At 42.2% G+C, this 14,906-nt stretch overlaps 1 protein-coding gene across 1 annotated transcript in view; it reads right to left on the reverse strand.

The window, feature by feature from the left end:
• Ranbp17 (RAN binding protein 17) overlaps positions 1 to 14,638 on the reverse strand; it is a 191,139-nt gene extending 176,501 nt beyond the window's left edge. The window contains exons 1-4 of the mRNA XM_090321205.1: positions 14,570 to 14,638; positions 8,798 to 8,944; positions 6,443 to 6,533; positions 3,914 to 4,080 (exon numbers count right to left, since the gene is read on the reverse strand). Of these exons, the coding sequence (XP_090177331.1) occupies positions 3,914 to 4,080; positions 6,443 to 6,533; positions 8,798 to 8,944; positions 14,570 to 14,587 (423 nt within the window). The 5' untranslated portion in view covers positions 14,588 to 14,638. The remainder of the gene's footprint in view (positions 1 to 3,913; positions 4,081 to 6,442; positions 6,534 to 8,797; positions 8,945 to 14,569) is intronic.
• Positions 14,639 to 14,906: the final 268 nt, after the last annotated feature.

The following is a 14,906-nucleotide window of genomic DNA, read 5'->3' on the forward strand; positions in this document are numbered from 1 at the left end:
CTTAAGAAAGCCCAAGGGCAGTGCCCAGGCCCTGAGTTCAGACCCAGGACTGGCAAAAAAAAAAGAGTTTATTAGTAGAGTTTATTAGTTGAAAGGACCATAAATAAAAATGGGAAAACAATTGTTCTTAGTTCTTTATATCTGTCTGAAGCCTACCACAATAGCTACCTCCAACAAATAAATCATTCAGCTTGAGTGACTTGAATATATCAGGCAATATTACTTCAGTTGTTTGCTTTTGGATTTTGTCAGTCCAATCCCAGCCTTGAACTTGGAAGGTTGGGCTCTGTCCCAGAGCTTTTTTGCTCAAGGATAGCACTCTACCACTTGAGCCACAGCCCCAGTTCTAGATTTTAGTGGTTAATTAAAGAGCATAGTCTCCTTCTAAATTTTGGTGGTTAACTGAAGATCATAATCTCACCGACTTAACTGCCTGGGATAGCTCTGAACTGTGATATTCAGATCTCAGCCTACTGAGTAGATAGGATTACAGACATAAGCTGCTGCATTTTTTTCAGTCTTCTTAAACAATATATGTGTATAGATTCATGTTGTGCTTAGAATGAAGACATCAAAAGTACACAGTATAGTGGGGTGATTATATAATTGTCAAGCTGGTATATAGTTTCTTAAGTCTCCACAGTACATATAATCAGTTTTCAATTTCATCTTAAATCTTTCTCTACATCGAAGTTGAGCTTTTCTATGCACATCATAAACAAATTGTCCTATAGTAAATCACACTGCAAGTGCTAAAGTGTAACATGCAGTACAAACATAGAAAATCATGAACATGGATGATATCCTTTCCAAGTCTTCATGTTATAGTTAGTCATCCCAAGTTCAGTAACACTGCTCTTTAGGTATAATTAAACTTGAGTTAAGTAAACAGAGTAAGCAACCCAGATTTTTGCATTTTAATTCTTCCCAGCCTTTCAGGACCTGTATAGGTACCCCTATAGGTATCCTGGCTGAGCTCTTGATTCACTGGAGCATCAATCCTGCATGTGCATTTAGTCAACAAATTTTTCATAGTGTAGCTCCCTGACAAACTGCTGGTCCATGTCTCATGTCAGTCTAAAAACTCAATTGCAGTATAAAGATGGTTTGATATAAAGATGGTTTGATACTGGTACAAAGTAAAATAAAGGTTTGTCCTAAAATATAACACAGCTAAGACACTAAATACTCTGGGGTTAAGTTGGCATTTTTTTTCATAGCAAGTCTTGTGCCATCTATACTCTAAAATAAACTCTTTTATCCTCCTGCAGAACAGTGCCCTGAATAGCACTCACTGGATGACAATCTCCTGGGCATGAATGTATACAGAAGGCTTATGAATGTATATTCAGTATGTAATCAACAGGACTGCAATAACAAACAAGGAGGACATCTAAATGGTGCAGACCACTGACGGTTTAACAAACTTTAAAACAATTAGGCTGCTAATGTGCAAATAAACTTATGTACAACTCTACTGTAATTAAAAACATTCAAGATAATTTGTCTTTAATATATTTTTATTGTAATTAATAGAAGAGTTACATTATATTCACCAGATAGAAGGTGTATTACTTAACAAACATTGCTACCCCTTCTCATGCTTTTGTCCCCAGTTCCCTCCCCCACACCCTCCCCTCATTTTGTTTTCCCCCCTTCCCAATCCTATTTCAAATAATACATATATACAATATATCAGATAACAAGGTAAGATACTGTAACAATATGATCCTTAGATCTCAGTCTCTTAAGTTTGCTAGGATTACAGGTGTCAGCCACTGGCATGGAGTGATTATTGATTCTTTAACTGTACATCAGCTAAAATAATTTTCTTGCAATTAAGGATTGTGTTACTATGGAAAAAACCATGTATCTTTAAATATCTGAATCATCCTAAGAAAGAGATACACAAGAAACTAGAACACATTTACGACTAGCTACAGGATCGCCATGTAGAACAGCAAGTAAAATGGATGGCACATTTAGTGGATTAGGGGGGATTCTTTATTTCCTTCTTTTTTGTAGTTCAAGTACCTGAGTTAAATACTCTAAATATTAAATGTGTATATACTATGACTTCAGTAAGTGAGATGGAAAAGATTCTTGAGAAAATTGTGTAGTCGATTAAAGAAATAGAAGATTTGTCAAGTGCTAACATTAGGCTTTAGTTCGTCATTTTGTGTCCTTGTATAAATTATTTATGACTCAGTGTCCTCACTTACCAAATGAATATCACTTCACAGGGCTATACTGAGAATTAAATCAGATAATACATAAAATTCACTCATATGGTTTGTATTTACACAATACATTATAAAGAATTTTTTTCTTCTGATGTTAGAAATGGTGTGACAGTTATGAACAGCATGATTTTTTTACTTATTGATAATAAACAATAAAGGATCCAGTGACCAAGTGAATGATGATTACTATACTCCTGGCAACTATGATACACAGTATTCAAAACCAAAATTAACTCCAAATGGATCAAAGACCTCGAGGTAAAAGCCGACACACTGAAAACTTTACAGGAAGGAATAGGAGATACACTAGGCCTCCTTGGCACAGGTCGACACTTTCCCAATAAAAATCAAGAAACACAACAAATCAGAGAAAGGCTGGATAAGTGGGACTGCATTAAACTGCAGAGCTTTTGTATGGCAAAGGACATAGCTAGTAAATTAATTAGGAAGCCAACAGAGCGGGAGAAGACCTTCACCAACCAAACAACCGACAAAGGCCTCATATCTAAAATATATCAACAACTCAAAAAATTGAATCACTCCAAAACTAATCTCCAAAGTAACAATCATCCCATTAAAAAATGGGCCAAAGACTTAAAGAGAGTCTTCTCTGAAGAAGAAATAAGAATGGCCTATAGACACATGAAGAAATGCTCAACATCTCTGGTCATAAAAGAAATGCAAATCAAAACAACTCTAAGATTCCACCTCACTCCAGTTAGAATGGCCAGGATCAGGAAAACGAATAACAACAGATGCTGGAGGGGATGTGGCCAGGAGGGATCACTACTACACTGTTGGTGGGAGTGCAAACTCGTCCAACCACTATGGAAAGCAGTATGGCAGATCCTCAAAAGGCTAAACATTAGAGCTTCCCTATGACCCAGCAATTCCACTACTTGGCATTTACCTAACCATCCAGAAACAAGGACATACTAAATCCACTAGCCCAACAATGTTCATTGCAGCACTATTTACCATAGCAAAGATATGGAACCAACCTAGATGTCCCTCAGTTGATGAGTGGATCAACAAGATGTGGTATTTGTATACAATGGAATTCTATGCTGCTGTCAGAAAGAATGACATTGCCCCATTTGTTAGGAAATGGAAAGACTTAGAGAAAATCATATTAAGTGAAGTAAGCCAGACTCAAAGGAACATAGGCTCAATGGTTTCCCTCATTTGCCATAATCAGTAGAAACCTTGGGCTCTCCTAGCAGAGATTTGCAATAGAGCAAAACCTTGATACAAAAGGCCATATAGTAGGACGCTAAATGAAAGGATCTCTAGGATATAAAAACATAAGCCATATAATGAATGATTGTTGTTCTTAAGGTACTAGGTTATCTCTCATCTCTTTTGCTGTCCCTTGGTTATATCATATTGTTACAGTATCTCACTTTGTTACCTGATATATCGGATATATTTGTATTTGGTTATTTGAAATTGGATAGGGAAGGGGGGAAAACAAGATGAGGGGTGGGGGGGAGGGCAATGGGGACCAAGACATGTGAAAGGGTATCAATGAATGTGAATTAATGCACCTTCTATTTGGCAAATATCATGTAACCCTTCTATTAATTACAATAATAAATATATGAAAAAAAAAAACAAACCAAAACTGAGCAAGTACTGATGGCTCTACTAATGTAATAATGCCTTCTTACCTGAAGAAATTTCTTCACATCAGCGATAATTTCTCTGAAGACAAACTGGTCTTTCTGAATCTCAAACCACCCCAACTTAGTAATTTTAGCAATAACTTGAATAAGAGCTTGGATGACAAAGGGAGCCAGCTTAGGTTGTGATGCCACATAATTCAAAATGTAGTTTCCTATAAAGAAAATATTTGGTGATCATTGGACTTTTGGAAACATAGTATGAAAATCAAGTGAAGAAAAAGAGGAGACATGCTTGCTGACAATGAGTTCTATGAAACTTGTTTTAAGGTAAATCTATTCCACGGCATTTTGTTAAATCCCAGGATAATCTGAGTATAATATAAATGTCATTGTTCCTACATAACTGATAGGTAAATGCAGAAAGCTGCAAGAAGGCCGAATGAACCAAGCCTCAAACATCTACCCAAATCTCATGTCACCCCATGTGCACTCAGCCACAGCCATCCTACATCAGACGAATCCTTCCATCACTTCGTGACAACTCATGCAACCCCAGTGAAGAGTCGCTTGGGCTGGGCATGTAATTCCATGGTAGAGCACCTGCCTCACCAGTGCAAGGCCAACACACAGAGAAAGGCAAAGGGAATAAACACAAAAGAAAAACTAATAAGGGAAGCTCATCATTTCTACTCTTTTCCCAAAATGTTATTCATTTTTTAAAGTTTCAAGTCTAGCTACCCCTTAATTTATGAGGTATTTTCCAATAAATGTATTCTAAGTTAACAATAACCTAGGTTGAAAACCCAGTCTAAGGAATATCACAGGCAGCAAACAATGCTATGTAAAACAATGCTATGTAAACACCTTCAGATCCCTGGGTAATTCGTAACTGCATCTTACTCCCTCCAGCACCATTAAAAGACTGATTATAGCACACATCAGCAGCTCAAGAAGACACCCAAATTCAAATTATGATGTGAATTTTCCACTGGATGTTTACTGCTTTGTCCTCAGAGTAAAGCAAAAACAAAACGAAACAAAAAAAATCGAATTCAAATCTATGTTAAGTTAGAGAACATCTGTATTCCTATTTCAAGTTTTTTTCCATTTTAAAAATGGAATGAGTCAAACAGACAATTTGAATTCCTGAATAAGGAATATTGATCAATAGTAAACAATATTCCAAAACACAAAGTACTAGGCCCAGATGGGTTGTAATAAATTACACCACTTCTTTATAAACTACTTCAGTCTCACTTAGGTAACTTAGTAGAACTGAGGAATCAAACCCAAGGCCTCTTGCCAGTACTATGCTGGTCTATGCAAGCACTGTATTACTGAACTATATCTCCGTTTCCAAACATTATCTTAATACCCAGACCAAAAACATCACAAGAAAATTATAGACTACTACCTCTCATGAATACAGAACCTTCAATACAACTGCAAATTGCATTTTTTAAGTAAATAAGCACCATGATAGTAGAATTTATACTAAGTATGGAATTCTATTTAAAATCATCAATATAGTAAAGCCTAAAAATCACATATATCAACACATTCAGGAAAATCATTTTTTAACTCTTAACAAGAACAGACTTCGTCAATTTGTGGATTAGTGCTGCCACTATGGAAGTCAGTCTGGAGGTTCCTTAAAATACTAGAACTACTGTCTGATTCTATTATAGTAAAATAGAACAGATTTCAATAGTAAAATAATGGAAGTAGAGCTGTGGCTCAAATGGTAGAAAACCATCAATGCCCTGAGTTCAAGCCCAAGTACTAGAACAAAAAAATATATAGATACATAGATAGGTAGATAGGTAGGTAGTAGATAGACAGACAGATGGACAGACAGGCATATACCTTAAAGAATATAAGTCAGAACACAACAGAGATACCTACATGCTATGTTTACTACAACACTAGGCACAATAGTCAAGCTAGGAATCAACACAGGTGCATACCACCAGACAGACGCATAAAGAAAATTTAGTATACATATACAATGATGTGTTTATTCAGCCAGGAAGAAAAATGAAATTGGGTCATCTACAGGAAAATGAATGGGTCTGGTGATCATCTGACTTAGTAAGTCAGGCTCAGAAAGACATAATAAGTATGCAGAATTTTGATCCACTAAAAAGAAACAGAGACAAACAAAAAGACATAAACCAGCCATGCATTGGTGGTTCATGCCTGTAATCCTAGCTACCAGGAGGCAGAGATTTGAAGATTACTGCTCAGAGCCAGCTGGGGCTGAGACTCTCTCCAATAAACTACTCAAAGAGCTGAAAATGGACCTGTAGCTCAAGTAGTAGAATGTTAGTCATGAGCAAAAAAAGCTGAAGAACAACACCCAAACCCTGAGTTCAAGTGTCAGAATCAATTACCTTGCAATGCACTTAATTTAAAATAATATGCAATAGAGTTTAAAGCAAAAAAATAAAAAAATGTAACAACAAAAAAGGCAGATTGGAATAATTCATAAACTTGCTAAGAGTACAGTATATATAAAAGGAAAAGCTGATTTTTTAAAGTGCTATTTGCTACAGAGTATAGTAAATCACTTACTGATATCTATCCTCTGTTCAATAGGTAAAGGGCTGATTCGGCTTACAAGTTTTGAAAGACATGTTGCTGCAAGGAGCTGAGCATAGGATGTCTGTAAAAAACAATGATTACCACTGAGAAAAAAAGGAATAGTAAAGTATTACGATCAGGACTTTTCCTAACTTTCCAAACTGGCAGATATGTGGTTTACCTGAGACGCATATACAAAGACATGCACAACGACCACATGTGAACACATACTCCCTCTTAATTGTCACTAGTCTAAGCAGGCATAGGTATTCACCTCAACAACAGCAAGTAATCAGGATAAATAAACAACTATAACCTAGTTGGAATAAAATACTATTACCATGACCTATACAGTCTGTATGATCTGGCCTGCCATTATGTCAGCATATTGATTTGGTTTTACTCTTCATTAGGTTGTGGAGATTGAGCTTCTGCTCCTTGCATATGACTTCCCATTCTGACTTCTGTGATCCTTTAGACTACAACCTTACTGTACCTTCTCCTGACACCAATTTTCTGTAAATTGTGGGACCAACCACCTTCAAAACACAGTTCAGTTACTTATCAGTCACCCCTCACTCCAGAATTCCTTGCCAAGATAGCCCTTTTCTTTTTCTTTAGATCAGGCCTTGGCAAAAAAATAAATAAATAAATAAATAAATCTGTGAATCCAATCAAGCTTGCTTTTTGCATACTCTATGAACTAAAAATGCTTTTTATACAGTTGAAAACAAGTTTGTGGCATGCTAAAAATATATGAAATCCACAAAGTTTATTAAAACATAATATCCTCATGCATTTACAGACTATTTATGGCCACGTGGACATGTGGCAGAACTACCTCATTAGGACAGATCACAGGTAGCCCTCACCAATGTCTATTGCTCCAGGAATCCTGAACTTCAACAAGACATGACATGTACCTTTCAATCTTACATCTACCATGTCAAAACAAGGAAAGATAAAAGTGGGCTTCAACTATCCAACTTTTTAAACACTCTATTTAGTTAATGGCAAAATAATATGCTGCTTTTGAAAAGGCACTATAGGTATCCTAAAATACAATATGTATTGACAGTATCAACCCAGTACTTTTTTCAACTCAGAGAAAATTGATATTGTGTGTGTGCGTGTGTGTGTGTGTGTGTGTGTGTGTGTGTCCGTCCACCAATCCTGGGGCTTGAACTCAGGGCCTGGGCACTGTTCCTGAGCTTTTGTGCTCAAAGCTAGCATTCTAGCAGTTGAGCCACAGCTCCATTTCTGGCTTTTTTGGGGTAGTCAATTGTAGATAAGTCATACTGACTTTTGTGCCCAGGCTAGTTCCAAACAAATCTTCAAGATCTCAGCTTCCTGCCACCAGCGCCCAGCTAAATACTCTGATTTGCTCCACTAGACAATTTAATAGCTTATCATATAAAGCTTTAATAGCATATTATGTAAAGCTATATTGTAACTAAGTTGAAGGCTGAGAATAAAATGTTCCTGGATAAGAAGACCAAGCCACTGTTGTTCAATGTAAAAATACCTTTGGACGCAAATATGGTAATGTCTCTTTTGATGAACTCAACCTAAAACTCATGAAAGGCAAACAGCGTAGTACTTACACATAGGGCAGCTGCAAAGACCAGCAACAAAGCAGTCATTTCAACAGTTATTTTTAACACTGTTTGGTAACAAAGAATGCTAACCTGCTTTATACATTCCCCATACTGTTTAAGGCTAAAATGAGGAATTACAAGATCTCTATTCCCAGATACATTTTCAAATTTCCAAACTACATCTCCAGCAGACTGACAAACCTTGATACAACCTTAAAGGAAACTTCCATATTTCAAAATCCATTTAGCTATGCAACTAAGGAGCTTTTACCTAATCTACAATTGGAAATGATTAATCTGCCATGTAACGACATGCTCAAAGGCAAGTATCAAGAGAAGGTTTAATAGAATTCTACAAATGCTTTCTAACTGATAAATGTGCTTAATTAAAAACATGCTTATGGACTGATATTAGTATTTGGCACTACCTATGTATCTGAAAAGGTATTTTCGAAGATGAAATATGTAAAATTTCATTACAGATCAGCATGAACATATTAGCATCTGCAATCAATGCTGATGTGGCAGAGAATACCACTCTGAACTCCAACTAATCCTTAAAAGAACTTTTATTCATTAATAGACATGTATTGTAAAAATATATTTGAATATTATATTTTTAATTTCACCATTTTATTATAGACATACATTAGACCCTTGGCAAAAACTACCAATATCACTGAGTCTTAACACACAAAGTTCATTAACACTTATCTTTCATGGTTAAACACTATAATCACATACTTACTGTTCCTTGTTCTAATAATAGTTGACACTTGCTGAGACATTCTGGGCTGTCAATGAGTTCTAAGAGTGCTTTCTCAGCCTCTATTCTTTGTGTAAGATCAGACCCTATGTAGAGATGAGTGCACAATGCTTCCAATTCAGCCAAACTCTTAAGAAGGAAAAAAAAAAAAACATTTTACTGGAATGAAATATATTACCTACGGAAAATAAGAGTGCCTGTATACATTCATTCAATACGTAGTGAACTGCAGCTAAATACTAAGGAATATGGCACTGAAGTAAACATAGCCTACTCTCCCAATTACTTATAAACTGATAGTAATCTAATGGAACTCTCAAGAGACTATAAAGGGGGAAACTTGCCTAATCCAAGGAAATTAAGGAGGTACACCTAAAGCAATATTTACACTGAAATGTTCAAACCTGGAAGGGTAGTTCAAACATAAAAGGGTAAATCACATGAAAAGATGAGAAGGTAGTCTAAGGAAGGAAAATAATATGAACCAGAGTCCTTCAGTAAAATGAAATTTAGTCATTTCAAGGCATTAAAAAAAATCATTGTGGTTCAGTGGTAGAAAGCGTACCTAGTAAGCACAAGGCCCCATCCATATTCAACCTCCAGTATCATAAAACAGTAATAAATATCACTTATAATTAATTAAAAAGTCATTTTAAAAAGTCATTGTGGCTATTAAACAGCAAGGAAGAGGTGCCAGGTGAGGCTAGAACTAAGGGGGAACGACCCAAATGGCAGATAACCCTATTTATATTGACTTAAATACAGTTTAATTTGCACAATAGTCTTCTTGTGTTTTTTTTTTCTTTTTCTTTTTGGTAAAGAACTCAGTACCTGATACTTTTACTCATTGGCTGATGTTCTGCCAACTGAGTCATGCCTCCAACCCCTCTTTTGTTCTGAGTGTCATTAAATCAATTTAACAAACTTCTATTCTTAAAAAGTGAATGACACACTAGGTGCCGGTGGCTCATGCCTGTAATCTTAGCTATTTGGGAGGCTGAGATCTGAGGATCTTGGTTCAAAGCCTGCCCAGGCAGGAAAGGCTGCAGTACAAGGTTTAAAGGTCTGAAGTCTCACAAAAGATTGTAAAAGGGAAATCAAGTTTTCTTTCACCATAATGGTAACAAACATATGCGGACTATAGAAAACTACCTTAGAGAAGCAGACCTTATTCTGATGGAAAAGCATTAGCCAGACATTATTAACCATTCAATCAAACTTCTGATTAGCATATGATTTTCTGGAGACTCTACACGAATACTAATAAATTAACATCAGTTTTATACGTTGATATGTGAGAACATGATTAATATAACAATCCCTCTGAACCTGATGTCAATTTATTTACAAAGTTTGCTATTGACGTTTCTGCAAGGTGAATACCAACATAAGAAACCTTTATAACTAGTAAGCATAACAAGAACAACTGTACATCCCTTTGTTGTGAAGTAGCTATCAAATATAAAGTGATAGTACTTGATTATCATACCCTGGTACACAATAATGTAATTCTTCCTGTGTCTGACATCTTCTAGATTAGTCTGGACTTAATTCTTGACCTCAATTTGTCATAAATTTAGCCACCAATTATATACTCTGTATACATACTGTGTATGCACTATGTAGTGTGTATACATACAGCTGCCAAATGTGTATCTATCAACAGGCGAACATGGACTCGATGCCAAATTTTAAAAAAGAGCTATGTTGTGTGGCTCTTTAGTAACAGGAAGCTGACATGGGTTTGTTTCCTGGCTGCATGGAACACAGCAGAATGAGAGAATAAAGGACAGGGAAGCAACCAGGAAGGGTGACAGACTCAGGCTCACAGGCTCAGGCTTACAGGTAAAGCTGAGAGATTATGTGTATTTCCAAGATTTTATTTCAGTGACAACTTTACAAATGTATATATTCAACTGCAGTTCAAGTATACACACTTTATTGTGTGTCAATTAGACTTCAATAAAGCTAAAATAAAAAATGAAGACTTTCATTTCAAGAAAATAAATAATCCCTAATAATAAAAACATATAAACCACAAAATTCCCAATTCAATTAAATTGAAAACTCTTTTCAATTACTTCTCTATATCTTTCTGCCTTCTGGAATTAAGCTTGATTGCCATTAATAAGACACTACCTTCATTTTTGAAGTAACTCATTTCCCCAAACTGGCTGCTCTTTCTTCCTTACTACCATTTCCTGAGCTCCCTAAAGGCTTATTCCTAGATGACTGGAACTTTTCTACTATCAATCAAATAATGCTTAAGTGCTTTAGCATTACTAAAGTATTATTTTTCACACTAAAGACACCTGAAATCCACATATTTCCAATATGCTCATTTTACAGATGAAAAAACAGAAGTTGACAGACCATATATATATAAGTTGTTAAAGTCTATAAAATCCAACTTTATAATGGATTATAAGTCATTAAATCTATAAAATTCAATTCTAAGTCTATAAGTATCCAGCACCCATTGTATCCTCCATCTGGTATTTTGTTACCCTTCACCCTCAGTAGTCATCTACCTGTCGATGAAGTCCTAATCTTAGCTACTTTTAACCAAAACTATTCTTCACCTTTATACTATTCACAAATGCACTCCAGAGAGAAGCTCAAACAGCCTCAAATATCAAAAAAGGAAGAATATATTTCCCATAGATTTTGACTTCAAGTATCTGGTCTCAACAGTTCCAGAGGTCTAGACCAGGATGCAAATTTTCAAGCTTCATGCTATCTTCTCCTTTTGCTTCTCCCTAGTCTTCCCTGTTGAGGACTGAATTTGACTTCACCCAGGGAGAAGTCTTCCATTTATCCCCAACCTCTGGGATATAACCTATAAACAAATAATAGTTCTCCATCCAATCTCCATCAAATCTGGAAGCCCAACTGAGAATTTTTAAAAAGTGTCTTTCTGGAACCATCCTGAGAACAAAAATACTCAAATGAGTCCACTAAATTATTTATTCTCTCTTAATTTTCATCAAGAAGTTGACTCTTGACTCTCTCCCAGTGTCCACAGCTTGTTAGTTCTCCTTCCCTCCGCTCCTCCACTCCTTATTCAGGTGGCATAACTTTTAATTAACCACCCAGTTCAGTAGTGGCAGTGGAATATACACAGTGGAAAAAAAACAAGGAATTTAGGAGTTACTAGGCCTACACTAGTTCTGCCACCTTCACCAAGTTACAATTGTTCTAAGACTCACTGTGTCCCCCCCCAAAAAAAAGTTATATGCACACTCTGCAGAAATGAAGTGTACACACCTATTCTCTTAGGGCTAGGGCTCAGCTCTCCAAAAAGCAATGTAACACTTAAAGTGCTAGGTACTGGTTATCACTACTTCTAATGCTCGTATAGTAAACTGGCAAACAATGTGAAGCCAATGCCAAAATGAATTCAAACTGACAAGCTTCGAGGTTTTTTGTTTTTTCCCATAGACACCCAAACTACCTTCGTTTGGCCATACCCTACTTTTTAAAAATCTTATTTTAGTTTAGTTTGTGCCAGGACTGGACCTTGAAACTTCAAGCCTCTTGCTCTTGCTTGACTTTTTCACTCCAAGACTGAGCTCTGTCACTAGAGCTAAGATGCACCTTTAGTCCCAGATCTTCTGCTCTCCCTCCTTATCTGGACACATCAGAATCCAGGACTAGTTTTCCCCAGCTTCAAACTACAATCTCTGCCTCCTGGGTAGCTGTGATTACAGGCATGGGCCACTGGCAACCAGATTTTCATACCACACGTAGAAGGTATTTGTGGCACAGTAAAGAATATGCCTGGGAAGCCAATGTAATCGTCTAGGCATCAGCATGTAATTTTTCCAACACTGTACCGAACTGTAAAGAAAGCTTCTCAGACTTGGGATGATTTCCAAAAGTACTTCCATATTTTTTACAATTTATAGGCACACTAGGAATTTCTGATTACCTACTTACAAACCTTCTATCCTCCCTGCGAGATCCTTGTGAAAACTTCCCAGAGGACATATTGCCTAAAGTGGTCATAAACACGGTATTTTGACCCGGAAACCCTTAAAATGTTTAAGTCAAGAGGTGTGACCCTATTAGCTAGTCTACAACATCATGGAGCTGTTAATTACCTGAGACGAAGGGCTGGCTGGAAAGAAAAGAGCCTCTAGCACCTTGGAGTGAGGAGGGGAATGTGGAGCCCAGTCCCCACATCCGCTTCTCCCCACCTCCTCCACGGCCTTCCCCAGCATCCCCGGCCTCTCCTAATGCCCCACCTTCCTCCATGACCTTCCCCCTGGCCTCACGCCGTTCTTCCGCCCCGACCACCCTCCCAGGCCCACTGGACGCTAGCTAGGTCTCCCGAGGGCACAAGTCTGCTTGGAGGCAGCTTGAATGCGACGCGCGGCGCTCCAGGCATCTCCAGCCGAACAAGGAGCAGCTGTGCCTCCCCGCCTCCCCGGGGCCCTCGGCGGACGGCACGGCTCGGCGGGACGGCGGGAGGGCGTCCCATCCCTCCCCACGACCCGGCCCGGGCTCGGAGCTCAGTGGACTGGGAAGGGAGCCTGGCCCCCGGCCGGCGCGCCTGCCCGCCACCCCTCACCCCAGCAGCCCGGCAGCCTCGGCCCAGACCGAGCACCGTCCCGAGCCGCACAGCCGGGCACGGCGCGGCCGCCACGAGAGGCCGGGGCAGGGGGAGAAAGCCGGGCCCTCTCCCGCCGGCGCCGCACGACGGGCCGGGGATGGGGCCCTGGGGTTGGGGCTCCGGGGACGGGGGTCGCGGTGGGGCGGGGATGGGGCCCTGGGGATGGGGCTCCGGGGATGGGGTCGCGGTGGGCCGGGGATGGGGCCCTGGGGATGGGGCTCCGGGGACGGGGTCGCGGTGGGGCGGGGATGGGGCCCTAGGGATGGGGCTCCGGGGACGGGGTCGCGGTGGGGCGGGGATGGGGCCCTGGGGATGGGGTCGCGGCAGGCTAGAGATGGGGCTCCGGGGGTGAGGTCGCGGCGGGGCCGGGGGTCGCGGTGGGGCTGGGGCTCTGGGGTTGGGGCTCCGGGGCCGGGGGTCGCGGCGGGGCCGGGGTTGGGGCTCCGGGGATGGGGTCGCGGCGGGGCCTGGGGTCGCGGAGGGGCCGGGGTTGGGGCTCCGGGGATGGGGTCGCGGCGGGGCCTGGGGTCGCGGAGGGGCCGGGGTTGGGGCTCCGGGGATGGGGTCGCGGCGGGGCCTGGGGTCGCGGAGGGGCCGGGGTTGGGGCTCCGGGGCCGGGGGTCGCGGCGGGGCCGGGGTTGGGGCTCCGGGGATGGGGTCGCGGAGGGGCCGGGGTTGGGGCTCCGGGGATGGGGTCGCGGCGGGGCCGGGGGTCGCGGCGGGACCTAGGGTCGCGGAGGGGCCGGGGTTGGGGCTCCGGGGATGGGGTCGCGGCGGGGCCGGGGTTGGGGCTCCGGGGATGGGGTCGCGGCGGGACCGGGGGTCGCGGTGGGGCCGGGGTTGGGGCTCCGGGGCCGGGGGTCGCGGCGGGGCCGGGGTTGGGGCTCCGGGGATGGGGTCGCAGCGGGGCCGGGGGTCGCGGCGGGGCCGGGGCTGGGGCTCCGGAGCCGGGGGTCGCGGCGGGGCCGGGGGTCGCGGCGGGGCCCGGGCGTGAGACACCGAGGGTGGACGCCAGGGATGGGGTTCTGGCTCACGGCCCCGCGGCCTGCGCCGCCCCCCAGGGCCTGCGTCTCTGGGCCGCGGCACCCCGCCGGCTCCGGGGTCGACAGAGCGGACCCCGCGGCGCCGAGCGCACTGACCTGGAAGTGCAGCGCCATCTTTCCGGGAGGCGGCGCCGGCCGGCCGCTGAGGCGCTCGCGGGGAGGCGGGGAGGGAGGCGGGGAGGGAGGCGGAAGCCCCGGCCTCCCGCCGGGTCCCGCGCAGTCCGCCGCCCGCGCAGCGCGCTCCCCTCAGGCGCCCCGCGGGGCAGCGGTGTTCCCAGCGCGCTCGGGGGCGGGCGAGGACGAGGGGCGGGGCGACGCGGCGGGGCGTGGTCTGGTGCGGGACGAGGGCGGGGCGACGCGGCGGGGCGTGGTCTGGGTGAGGGACGAGGGCGGGCGAGGACAAGGGGCGGGGCGACGCGGCGGGGGCGTGGTC

Source organism: Megascapheus bottae, chromosome 29, assembly GCF_031878675.1.
Source record: "Megascapheus bottae isolate mThoBot1 chromosome 29, mThoBot2.hap1, whole genome shotgun sequence".
Taxonomy (NCBI): Eukaryota; Metazoa; Chordata; class Mammalia; order Rodentia; family Geomyidae; genus Megascapheus; species Megascapheus bottae.